We start from the raw sequence: 14,356 nt of genomic DNA on the forward strand, positions 1-14,356 counted from the left end.
AATTTTTAGTATCAGATCTGCTTTATTCAAAGGAACATATTATAAATGTTACTCAAATTTTAGCCACCAAAAACTGAAGTGGCAATCATGAAACTGCCAAACACCCAATCAAGCAATATCTGACACCAATAAAATAAAAATTTATTAACACCTTTCTTCAGAGCTTCATCCTCATTCAGTGGAGAATTTTAGTTGCTGCCTGTCTCTTTCTAAATAAAAGCTGGTCAGTTTCTTCCTTCAAGTTCTATTTGTGCTGCCTTCAAAAGTGTACCCAAGCGCCATAAATAAATACAGAACAAAGGAAATTCATCAGAGAGATGGAGGACAGCTTGATCAATGTCCTGCAAAAACTTTTTCTTCTCTTTTTCTTCATAACTAAGACTGGTTTTGTTCTTTTGTTCAGTGTGTGTTTCAAGAAGCTGTTCCAAAATGTTACACAGAAAGAAGATATTTTCATACTGTACATTGTATTTGGCTTGAATCTGGGATGGAAAAAAAGATAAAGAGCAGCATCAGTATGAAATAATGTATATAGTAGCTTGAAAGAAAAATATATATGATTATTTTGTACATGCATTATTTTATTTATTTAATTTATATAGCATTTAGCACTTAGACTTATATACCACTTTATAGTGCTTTACAGTCCTCTTTAAGCGGTTTACAGAATCAGCATATTGCCCCTAACAAGTTGACTCCTCATTTTACCCACCTCGGAAGGATGGAAGGCTGAGCCTGGTGGGATTCGATCTGCCAAATTGCAGCAGCTGGCTGCAGCAGAAGTAGCCTGAAGTACTGCACTCTAACCACTGCGCCACCAAGGCTCTGCCCATCTCACGCTCAATGGAGTCGGGATGGGATCTTCTTCCTAGTCCACTACCCCAGTGTGGAATGCCCTCATTGGGATCCCAGTTAAATTGGCAAAGCCAGGTTTTGAGGCTCTTTCAGAAGGCCAAGAGGGTGAGCGAGGATCTCACCTCAAGGGGCATGTTCCAGAGGGCTGGAACCAAGGCCATTCTCCTGGATCCTGCCAGCTGGAATTATATTATGCAATACTTGATGGTACATTACTAGTAATATGCACAGAATGCACCAAAAAAATCCTGATTGAAATAATGTCTAATCTACTGGTGGTTTTCATTTATGATGGGTTATTCATCAATGTACTTAGTAGTTAGTAGTAGTAGTACATTGTTAGTATTGTTGCAATCAATGATAATAAACAAATGTAGATTGAAAATAATCCCTAGAAAAATGTATGGTGCAGATACAATGCATTCATTAAACAAGAAGAAAAAAAATCACAGTGCTTCACAGGAGACAGGTCTGATTTTCTTTGTTTCTAACAGATCGATGAAAACAATTGGCCGTATCAAATTAAAGTAAAAATGAGGAAACCATCAATACCCTGATTAATCTATTTATGCATAGATTTTTCAGCCTTCATTTCAACATCCTTTTTTAATTAATGTAAATGTATTGTTTTATTGAAAGATGTCAACGTTTGCTTTTCTTGAACAGCAATGAAGCAAATGCTTTGAATACAGATTTCACTTTCCATAAAGACAATCCAACGGGCTGAAAATGGGGTGGAATAATACCTGACTTCAACCTCACCCGGAGAACTCATGCCAAAGTTAAATAAAAGATGTGACTGTGTAGAATTTGGATGCAATCTTTTCCCTAACGCCAAAATTGAATGAATTCAATCCCAGAGAAAGGTAAACCATCAAAATACCAAGTTTCTTAACCATTGCATGTAAGCCAGCAGAATACCATGGATGATGATATGGAAAGCATCTGAGAAATCAAACCAAAATGGTTGCACCAGCCATGTTGGTTGTCCCCATAGCCATAAAGAAGTGCAATCAATGCTGCCTCAGTATATTTTTGAGCCTGAACACCTCATTGAAAAGGATGCATATAATCAGCTCAATCCAAGGCCTCAGTGATAACATCCTCACCATCTTCTGGATAAAAACTGCCAAATATAGTTAGATCTAGAGAAATATTCTTGAGGAGGGGGCATGACACCACTCCTTCCAAAAAGCAGGGACCATCCCCTCCTTCTACAAAACACATATTACAACATGGCCCAACCTCATGGCTTCCCCTGGGCTGACTTCACAAACAGAAGGGACACGGATATAATAAATAGGTGGTTGGATTAGCAGTCTTGGGGGTTCTGCTTATCTCTTAGGAGTTAGCAGGTTCTAACTTATTAATTTGTTACATTTATTTATTTATTACATTTATTTGCCACCTATCTAAATTTATTTGCCGTTTATCTCACCCTGGTGCTACTCTAGGCAACTTACAATAAAAAGGAAGAAATGAAAATAGTCCAAATGAAACAGAAGTAAAATAATAGAACAATAAAAGAAACAATAGAAAATTTAAAAAAAGAACACTTGTCTCAGGTAACCGTATAACACCACTTTGATGTGTCTTGAGCAGTTGGAGTCCAATTCTGACTCTATTGCCCTGTATAATATTCTTAAGACTCATTTTTCCCTTTCTCATTTTTCTCATTTTTCCCTAGCAGAGTAGGAGTCACTTAAAAAGATCTGCTGGACAGCTATCTGGAGATGTGATTTTAAGCAGAAAAAAAATGTTTTTAACCACTCTTATCATCACAATATAATCCCTAACATGGGGGTCTTATTTGAGTTTCATCATACTCCTTATCTCTGTTATAGAAATGTTATTATTTGAAACAGTTGATTGTCTTCTGTTGTTACAAAGCTGCAGTATTTTCCTGTATTCATTGCAATTAAATTCTCATAGGTTAACAAATATTTTTCCTTGAGCCTTTTGACTTTGAAGCTGGGTGGCTCTTGGACAGCTCTGCCCCGAAACTATGGCTTTCAATTAAACCCCTAGCATACATCTTAAACCTCTGGTAGAGAAAGGCATGGCTATCCACTTTTCCATAACAAAGAAGATTGAACAGATAAGTATAAAAGATGATAGATAGCATGACGTAAACTTATATGAAATTGACTCCAAAAGGATAACTAGAAAAGCTTGTAGTTCTTGAAGAAAAACATCTGCTATAAGGTTTACCAGCCTATATTAATTAATGTCTCATAATAAAACATGGACACAAAATACACATTAGTAAGTTCTCTTTATTTACAGTTACATTGCCAGACACTATTTATTTGTTAAAATTTTCTGGTTTAAATAAAACATTGGAAGCCATTTTAAAATGAAACAACATTCATGAAATTTTACACGTATTATCCGTTTGTGGAGAACAATTAACCTACTTTTTGACACAAGAGTTTGAATTACACAGCAATATTACAGGAAAGGCATATGCAGCACACCCATATATTTATAGTTGAACATTTGGAGTGCATTAAAAAATGCTGAAAGGAAGGTATGATTAATGAGCCCATTGAACAAATAAAAATGAAAACAGACCCTGTGAAAATTAATATTTAAGCTTCCTGTCCTCCTGTTATTTTCTTTATTAAAAGATTCCAGGTGGTTGAAATTAGATTAAAGTTCTAATTCCAATTGTTATGGAACAAAAGCCTGACACAAAGTTTCTGCTACTCATGCAAAATCTCTGCGGACTTGAAAAACCACTTATGCATATATATGAAAACATTAAGGTAAACTGGTAATTTCTAACTGGGTTCTAACCCAAGGTAGCTATTTTACGAATAGGTAAAGCCTTTCAAAAGCCATTTTGTGAGTGCCCCCATAACTTATCTTCAGAATTCCAAATAGGCCTATCAGTCTAAAAAGGTTGGTGACTCCTTTTATGAAATGTTATAATAATTAATTGGCTGCTGTTAAAAGATTACATTAACTATATTCCCCTTATTTTGAACTAATGCAGTGTTTCAAATATTTTGTTATGGCTGTCAAGAATATTCCATCCTAAGGAGACTATTAATGATAGCCAAACAGAATTTGCAAATTCCGTATTTCTTAGCCAAATTCTTATACAATCCTCCCTACCCCAAAAGAGGGACTTATTGTATAAGTATTGCATTAAATAATGCATTATTAGTAAGAATGGTAAATTGAAGGTTTGATGATGATGAAGATGATATGCCAGGTCTTCGGAAGGAACTGATAGGTGGACAAAAATGCCAAATCCAATCTAAATGTCTGGCTGTGTGGCCAACCATAACAATACTCCAAGAGTCATATGATCTAGCCACCTCAGCCTATTTTTTGATTATCTAGGTTTTCTTCAAGTATCAGTTTTTTCTCCAACAATTTGTGCTTTGTTTAAAACATTTAAAGATTAACTTCACTTTTAGCATTTCTAACATACTAATCTAATATCAAGTAACTTGTTTCTTGAGGTTCAAGATATTGAAGCACAATTTTCCCTAGCATCATAGTTCGAAGGGATCAGTATTTCTTCAGCTTTACTGATGGTTCAACTTTCACAGCATATACTGTGTTACAACTGGAAAAACCAGAGCCTTGACAATATAAACCGTCGAAGAAAGGGACATTATTTTCTTCCATTTACAGAGAGCACTCTGCCAATTCTCCAGGATTTTCTCAAAGAAATACATTAAAATTTGACCATGTCAAATTTTCAGTCTGGAACCTGTGAAGCGCAATGTTGCTATTTATAGTTTTCTGACAGACTGTAAACTAAAGTGTTGAAGAAGACTGAAGCAAAGTAGAGGTTGGATAGATTTGCCTTTTCTTTGTTAGTATTTCTCTCTCTTAGCTGAGGAGCAAATATATTTTCTTCTTCTCCATTTATTTTGGACTTATCTAAAGAAGTCTTAGTTTTCCTTCATTACCTTCATATCATGTGGAACATTAACTTTCTAGATCACAGTTTCAGGTTACTTTGATGACTTGACTTTCTTTTCATCTTCTGTATATGTCTACTTTTGTTTTCAGATCTTTAAGAAACATTTTGTGCATTTACACTGGCTTCTTCTGCTGTCCTCCATTTTTTTCCTCATTTGGATTGCTTGCAATTATGCTTTTATCTTTTTTAAGGAACTCTAAGCTTCTAAGGAACCTTAAGCTTCTTTTCTCATTAGTTTCTTCCCATGTCCTATTTATCATTTCTCTTAGTTTATTAAAATTTACTTTTCTGAAGTCCAAGATCTGCATTTAACTATTTTCAGCTTTAGTTTCCCTTAAAATTTCTAATTCAAACTGTTGAACATCACATTTACTATACAGCATTGGGATACATCAGGTAACAACTTGTTAAAATTGAACCTGCCCAATTCAATACATTTGAGATTGCTTGCTATGGTTCTCTCCTGCTGATAGCTTCCATTTTATGCAAATTTTCCCCTTGGAAGTACAGAAAATGCCCTACTGTACAAGTATGGGACTCTAAAATTAAAGTAGCACTATCACAATGGGCATTTGATCCCGAAGAACACATTTGATACTGTCGTTTTTATTATTTTTTATTATCCATATTCTTTAAACTTCTTTTCAATTTTGTTGTACTTAAGAGTCCTCATAGATTTGGGCAGGGTATACATACTGCAAAAGATACATTACAGGTAGTAATTGACTTATGTTCAGTAGCTTAACAACCTGTCATGCCCCTGTCAGAGTCTGAATCTGAGGTTTCTTACTTATCCAACTTTTCTTCATGTTCAAGGTTTAATAAGAATTATTTGATAGCTCTTAAAATAGAGATACAAAAGCTATGTTTGCCTGATGAATCTTATATAAACTTATAATTTGTAAACCCAAACATACCATGGTTTTAGATTGTGGTCTATAACCAATACTAAACCATGTTTAGATCTATATAGACCATAAAGGACCATTTATGTCCATTCTTGCACCCTCTTGTTTCTCTGGGACTTGTTCATATGGTGTTTTTAATGAACAGTGTCTACCAAATTCTGGATGAAGAAAAACAGTATTTAAAAATAATCTGATACTTTCATTTAAGTATAGAAGTATAACTTATAATGATTTATAATTTAAATTATCAATAGAAGCAAATTGAAAAATGTATAAAAAGGATATATTTTCTATGTATAAAAATATATACAAAGTTAGGATTATTTGCTTACTAAAACTGACAGAGGTACAAAACAGCCTTTTATTTTAACATCATCATTTCTTCTATCAAGAGCTTAGTATTTGAGCTGCATTTTTTTTATTGAGATGGTGAAGTATAAATGTCAAACTAAGTCAAGTTTAATTTAGTTGTTTAACCATAAGCCATAACATTTAAGGTGGAAGAATAAAGGATCAATAGGTTATCACACAGACAGCATTTCATTTAAACTTTAAAATATCATTTATACTGACCACACATAAAACCTTTGGATTATAATGTAAAAGTACCCATTTCCCAAAGTTGGTTAAACCACAATTATACAAAATGTAAACATTATGTATAATATTAATTCAGATTGCTATAAAATTAACTAATTATTTTTAGATATACTGTACATTCAGAATAATGTTTCATTAAATGTTCCTAAAGTTCTATTCAAAGAAGAAATAATTACATGTATTAATTTGACTTAGACTTTGAAACAAAGTTTAATATTTTGTGATGCCCATTTTCTTTTGAACTACACACTTATTCCATGAAAATTTGACAGGAGGGAATACAGAAATTCATTATCTTTGTTGTTCTTATTGCTGAGAGATAGCCCTTCAATACTGGAAATGCAATTTTCCTCAGTGATTTGAAGACCTGATGCTACTTGCAATTCAGGAACAGTTTGCTTATAGACATACATATTTCTATGGACAAAACATACACATGTGAAACTCAAAAAATTACAATATCGTGCAAAGGTTCATTTATTTCAGTAATGCAACTTAAAAGGTGAAACTAATATATGAGATAGACTCATTATATGCAAAGCAAGATAGTCCAAGCCGTGATTTGTCATAATTGTGATGATTATGGCTTACAGCTCATGAAAACCCCAAATCCACAATCTCAGAAAATTAGAATATTACATGCAATCAATAAAACAAGGATTGTAGTTAGAACAATATCGGAGCTCTGAAAAGTGTAAGCATGAATATGTACTCAGTACTTGGTTTGGGCCTCTTCTGCAGCAATTACTGCCTCAATATGGCGTGGCATGAAAACTATCAGCCTGTGGCACTGCTGAGGTGTTATGGAAGACCAGGATGCTTCAATAGCGGCCTTCAGCTCTTCTGCATTGTTCAGTCTCATGTCTCTCATCTTTCTCTTGGCAATGCCCCCCAGATTCTCTATGGGGTTCAGGTCAGGCGAGTTTGCTGGCCAATCAAGCACAGTAATCCCACGGTCATTGAACCAGGTTTTGGTGCTTTTGGCAGTGTGGGCAGGTGCCACGTCCTGCTGGAAAATGAAGTCAGCATCCCCATAAAGCTCATCTGGTAGATGATTGCGTTGATCCTGGACTTAATGAAGCACAGTGGACCAACACCAGCAGACCACATGGCTCCCCAAATCAACACAGACTGTGAAAACTTCACACTGGACTTCAAGCATCTTGCAGTGTGTGCCTCTCCATTCTTCCTCCAGACTCTGGGTCCTTGGTTTCCAAATGAGATGCAAAAGTTGCTCTCATCAGAAATGAGCAACAGATCAGTTCTGTTTTTCTTTAGCCCAGGTAAGACGCTTCTGACGTTGTTTGTTGTTCAGGAGCAGCTTGACAAGAGGAATATGACATTTGAAGCCCATGTCCAGGATCCGTCTGTGTGTGGTAGCTCTTGGTGCACTGACTCCAGCCTCAGTCCACTCCTTGTGAAAGTCCCCAACACTTTTGAATGGCCTTTTTCTGACAATCCTCTCCAGGCTGCGGTCATCCCTGCTGCTTATGCACCTTTTTCTTCCACATAACTTTCTATTAATGTTCTTTGATACAGCACTTTGGGAACATCCAACTTTTTTGCAATTACCCTTTGAGGCTTTCCCTCCCTATGGAGGGTGTCAATGATGGTTTTCTGCACAACTGTCAGGTCAGCAGTCTTTCCCATGATTGTGATTCCTACTGAACCAGACTGAGAGACCATTTAAAGGCTCAGGAACCCTTTGCAGGTGTTATGGCTTAATTAGCTGAATTGAGTGGGACACTTTGAGCCTAGAATATTGAACCTTTTCACAATATTCTAATTTTCTGAGATTGTGGATTTGGGGTTTTCATGAGCTGTAAGCCATAATCATCACAATTATGACAAATCACAGCTTGAACTATCTTGCTTTGCTTGTAATGAGTCTATCTCATATATTAGTTTCACTTTTTAAGTTGCATTACTGAAATAAATGAACTTTTGCACAATATTCTAATTTTTCGAGTTTCACCTGTATAATAATCCTTCAAAAGCTATGTGGGTTTAAATGGAGAAGGGAACCATGTCCAACTCAAAATAAAGTGGCTGTGCATATTAGACCACCAAAATCTGGGAATATTCCATCTTTAATCTTGTTCAGGGAATGAAAAAAATGTGCTTTAGATTATTGCATCATACATGTGTTCATCATTGTGTATCAGTAGAACAATGGTATTCCCAATATTTCTACAAGAGAAAATCCAGCTCCCACTAATACTATTTTTTCTCCATATGTGGCATTATAAATAAGTAAAAAAATCCAGAGAAAATAAGAATTTGCCAGCTTGTAAAAATAACAAATTATCGTTTTCTTTAGTGAGTACCCACAAATTTTTTTTTGGTGAAATACAAGTCACTGAATCCAAAACCAATGTTAACAACCAAATACAGTAAGGTACTCATAACTCAAGCTCACATGACAAAGTGAATTCAATTTATTGCATAATCTACCATGTGTACTTAACAATATTTCAGAGTTCAGTCTAAATCTGATTTTTGTTAGAAGAGTAAGCAATTCTCTTATTATTTCATTCCATCAATTTTTCAGCATGTTGTTCTTTAAAAGTAATTTGCATTATCATACCCAATTTTCTAATAAACAATTTTTTCTACTTTGGTATTCCTAATATGAGCTATATTTAATATATTATGTTCACTGTATGAATAGTTTCTCTCCCAATGCTGTGTTGCTTGAATTGTTAGATAAATGATTATTCTAGGGAACTCATTGCATGAGAATTGCATTACTGTGACAAAGTCAGCCATGACTGACCACACCCATTCACTCTGCAATATTTCCCAGTTAAACGTGTGCACAATTTCACTTACTAGAGATTCAGATTCACATAAAAGATCATATTTGTATATTGCCTTTTTAAACACATGCCTTTCAAAGAAATTATTTTTTTTATATACATGCAAAACACAATATGTAGCATTATGCTGTTATCAAAGCAATCAGTTATCAAGTTATCAGATGCATGTTAAAAAAAAATCATTACAAAAATAATTCCTTATGGACAGAACAAGCTTTGACCTAGGATGCATTCCATAAAGAATAACTTTTTAAACAGTCACTGATCAAGCCTTCAGTTCCACGTTTTTGTACAAATTATGAGAGTACAGGAAGTCCTCAGTTACTAGTTTAGCAACTGTTCAAAGTTAAGACAGTGCTGAAAAAATAACTTTATGGCCATTTGATACTCATTTACCACTTTATCTGTGTCCCTTAGTCACATGAGTGCTGTTACAGTCAGTACATGTTGTCTTGTGCCTGACTTGGTTTCCTCCCCCTTTTCTCCCCCCCCCAAACAAAAAGATAGGAGAAGAGATTTCAAAAGAGTAAGCCATTTGCTTTTCCCCATATTGAAAAAAACTCAATTGTGGTGGCAGTGAAAAGATATCAGGCATAGGAGATTACCTACAGCAGGGGTGTCAAACACACATCATCATGACATCATCACGTGACATATCCAACTTTTCCCCCCTTTGCTAAACTGGGCATGGGCATGGCCAGCATGTGACGCATCTGGGCCGGGAGGTTGACAGTTCTGACCTACAAGGAATTGTTTGCTTTTTTTTTTCTCTCTCCCACCTTGCAGCTCAAAGAGGTTGGAGAGAAAGATTTCAAGAGAGCAAGCTGTTCTATAGCATGCCCATGGCTCCCAGCTCTGGGCTACTGATGCGTCACATTATTTTCAATGTGTACAAAATAGTAAGCAGGTATTTTGAGCCTTCCAAAGGGAGGGGGAGTCATTAGGGTCACTGTTTCACACCTTCCAGAAAAACCGAAAGTATGAAACTAAATAGTTTTGTCTCTTTCCAACTGGAAAGCATTATCACATGATTTCCCACTTAGCAACCACTCTGCTTTGTGATGGAGTTGCCTGGCCCAACTGAGGTCATCAAGCATTGCTATACCCATAGCCTATTTCTGAGTAAAATAAAAAATGACAACTTTGTCACAGAGATCAGTAACAGTGAACAATTCACATAATGTCCTGCCCCTGGTGGAGACTGACTCTGAGGGAGGGGAGGAATAGCTGACAGGGAGTGGAAGTGTGGCTCCGGAGATTGTGGAGGAGGCTGGGGAGGGCAGAGGCCGGTTGGGCAGTCAGGGGAGGATCCAGACCCATCCCCTCTCCATCCTAGGGCACGGAGGGAGGAGTGGATAAGGGAGAGATGTGGTCTACTCGGGAGGAGAGGGCCTTGATCCTCTTCATGGGCTGCAGCTGTGACAACTGAATAAGAGGACAGACATGCGTACGGTTGAGTGCTGGAAACAAAGTGTGGAAATATCTCTAGTTTATGGTTCCTGAGTTTGGTGTCCTTTCCAGTGTGTGTTCTGTTATCTGTGGACATACTCCAACCCTTATCTTGTCTGGTTTGTGTTGTTTTTTACTCTTTATAATTTAAACGGCATTTCCTCCTTCTGGTAACTGGGAGTTTTTTGTCTCCAGTCAAGGATATTGGGAGCTTGGAAGCAAAGTGAAGGAATAAAAGGGGCTTCACCTGGTTTTTGTGACTGTGTTTATTTTGTATCCCACCCTAGGTCATCAATTCATAAGGCTGCAGAGTATAGCTCACAAGTTCCATTATGAGCAAAATTATATAGTCTATATGCCTTTCTCAATTTTTTATGCTGAAGGAGCCTTTGAAATAATTTTCAGTATCTGAGAACATATTTTAAAAATTATGAAAACTTCACAATATAATTCATTTCTAAGTGACACAATCCATGTTTTACAATGTTTTCAATGGCAAAGAAAAAGGCTGGCAGTGTCAGCTTTGAAATTCAGCTGCCACATTTTTTTCAGAGAGTTAGAGGAGTTGAAAAGTTCAAGGTTATTCTGTATGTCGTATTAAGAATTTCCAGTTGCAGTTAATTGGTTCTCGTGATTTATGAAGTGTAGAAGTGGGAGGAGAAAAGGTGGATTCTGTGTAACACCTGAAAAAACTTTCACGTGGGAAATTGCTTTGGACATGCCAGATCCATTTCTAATAAATCAATTGGAGAGATAACGTCTGGGAGTGATTGATATCATGGATACTTTCTGACAGGCAGCCAAATCTGGATATGTAAAAAAAATTCCCACCTGTCCTGTTTCAGGCTTCTATCAAACATGGTGCTCTGAAGATTATCAGTTTTACTTCAAAGCTGAAGAGTTAACAATGAAGAAAAGGATGTAAACAGAGCAGAAGCTTGCTCACAGTGTTTTCTTTGAAATAGAGCAACAGAAGAATCGTCCAAAGCCAATCCAGGGTCACAAGTTCAAGGTTTCTTTTACAAACAGGAACATCACATAAAAGCCAGAGGTCAGACACTGATTCAATTCAAAAACTTGGTCAGCTAAGACTGCAGCCAGCTGTCACTAATCAAGAGATTTACTCTCTTGCTTGATGAAGAGACTTCCACTGCTCTGGTCTCTTCTCTACTCATCGGGGAACAGGATAGGAGGCCTTACAACATTCTCATCTGACTTCTCCAGTTGCTGAAGTGGTGCCTATAATTAATTAGTCTCATGTGATTCTTGGCTTTGTATCTTCTGAAGCTGGCATTCCACAGGCTCAGCCACAGCAGCTTCTTCAGGCTCATATTCTGAATCCGAGTCCTCAGCTTGGGCTATGACACCCACCACTGCAAGAACCAGCATTGTATGGCACATGAAGTCCAAAAATATTTTGTTTTTGTTTTTTATTACAATCTCTGATGAAACTCTAGATCATGGGTATCAAACTTGTGGCCAGCGTGTGACTATTGTGATGTTTCCCCCCTTTGCAGAACTGGGGTGGGCACGGCCTACACGTGATGCATCCGGCCCGCTGGCCACCAATTTGTCACCCCTGCTCTAGATTCTGTGGAGCCCCAGTTAAGAATGATGTACAGAATTGTGATAGAAACTTATTTCATTGAGAATACCAAATATTTAACACATATCAAAATCAGAACTATGGTTGAAGGCTATAAAGTTTTATTTCTCTCTGTAACCTGATATAGGACAATGGCCTGTGCTCTCTGATAATTACTTGCAACCTTTCCATCTCTAGGGTGGGCAGACAGCTATTTAATTCAATTTTATTACAGAAAAGGGGTAATTATGTCTGTTTACCAAAAACAATATGTGGATAGATTAGACCAGCATGCTATTCTAGAGAGGGATGCTAAATATATATTTTCCTTTCATAATTTGATATTTAAAACATTACTGGTCCTTTTTCATGCTCACACCTGTGCCCAAGATACTTTGTTGGGAAGAAGGAAACTGAAGCACTATAATTATTAAGCTGACCCAAAGTAATGCTCTCTTATTGACAATTAACTCCAAATATGGAAATCTCAACAGTTTTACACTGACACCTGGGAAAGTGTCAGTGCATTCTAACTTGTTCACTAAATTGTGCTACATCCATGCTTGCACTTTAACTCTTGAAATGGTTCCCTTCAGACCCATGAGCTGATCAGCAAATTTGAATCTTTTAATGCACATATGCCTTTGTTTTTAGATCGTCTTTTCTGTTTGAGAAACTTATGTCTCAGACCCATAGATGAAACTTACTATCTTTTTAAAAAACGTAGTTGCCCATTCCATGTGGTTAATAAATGCATAATAAATGTTTCTCAAGTGCTCCAAAGATTCTATTTCTAGCAATGTTTTATTATTTATGCCTACCTCTTTATTGTAGTCTTGATTTAGTTTTTGTTACATTATTCAGGATCTTCCTTGAGTTACTTCCATCACTGAATATAGTGAAATACCTCCTTATACCTCGGTGCTACATCAACCTTTATATACATAAGTTGCCCCAAGTTTCTTAAATTCACAATACTTTAGTTTAAAGAATATGTGGAATATATGTCAACACCTTGCAAGACTAAGAAAAACCTGATCCCTTCATCCAAAATATATGTTAAAAATAACATCCCCTTCCATAACACAAAAATCTCATTTCAAATCACTGATCCTTCCAATCAGTGATTTGCCCAAGTTAATAAACTTTTGAATCTTTTGTTCGCTATGCTATCCACACAGACATATTATGCAGTACAATGGAATAATTCAAGAATGAAAGCAAACATCCCAAGCCCGAAACTATACATTTTTTAATTCCTCATTTGATTAGACTACAAAGGAATCTTGCCTTAACATAAAAAAATGCATCATATAGTTTAAGCACTTCACCTTTTTTTGCTTTCCAAATAGAAGGTGAACCAGTTGATAATAAATACCACGTGACTTTGCTTTATTTCCAGTAAATCAAACACATCTGAAATGCAGTCCATTTATCAGAAGTAAAGGAACTGTTCTGTTGAACTTCTGATATGTGGTTTAGTTAGAAATTCTCTTTTGTAGCATTTTTGGCAATTACCTTTAAAATGTAAAGTAAAAAACCAAGGATGAAAAGGAAATGGATTTTTGTGGTACTATAAACTCTAGATCTTCAGGGACAAAACAAAAACAAAATCAACAAAACCTTACTCTTCAGCAGCTGATCCTCACTTTGCTATTTCTTTAAGCTAGCATCATATTCCAGAATAATTAGTAATAATTAGCATCTCTAGAAGAATAATTCAATGAGAGGTATATTGTTAAACTGTGGATATTAAATTGTGGTATAATTTTTCCTAACTGATTTGCAGTTGGAAAAATCTAGAGAGACATTAACTGTTTCTAATCAACTCATCTTCCCTAACTCTTATTTTCCTTAAAGACTTCGATGTGATGATGAATTGAAAATACTGATTTCTAAACAAGGTGCTTTTAAAATTGTTTTAACTGTAAAACATGCTAGGCAAATTATAAAATAAAGTTTTAATCCATATGATACTTATCAAGATTGATTTTGCTAAGAATGACAGATGAGTCTTAGCTCCAGAAAATTAGTGTTTGCTCTCTTATGAATGTAATAAATTACACTGTTGTCTGTAGAATTTCATGTGGGGACTCACTTTATCACTTAAACTATTTACAACCTACTTTATTTCTGGGCAAGGAATTAGAATAAGCCAAAATAAATCTACAACAATAAATGCTTCAAATTCTATAAT

At 35.9% G+C, this 14,356-nt stretch overlaps 1 protein-coding gene across 1 annotated transcript in view; it reads right to left on the reverse strand.

Annotated features, from left to right (window-relative positions):
- Positions 1 to 224: 224 nt before the first annotated feature.
- MEI4 (meiotic double-stranded break formation protein 4) overlaps positions 225 to 14,356 on the reverse strand; it is a 49,491-nt gene continuing 35,359 nt past the window's right edge. The window contains exon 5 of the mRNA XM_026726540.2: positions 225 to 482. Coding sequence (XP_026582325.2) covers positions 225 to 482 — 258 coding nt within the window. The remainder of the gene's footprint in view (positions 483 to 14,356) is intronic.

This window comes from Pseudonaja textilis, chromosome 1 (assembly GCF_049901715.1).
Source record: "Pseudonaja textilis isolate UNSWEBS1 chromosome 1, rPseTex1.2, whole genome shotgun sequence".
Taxonomy (NCBI): domain Eukaryota; kingdom Metazoa; phylum Chordata; class Lepidosauria; order Squamata; family Elapidae; genus Pseudonaja; species Pseudonaja textilis.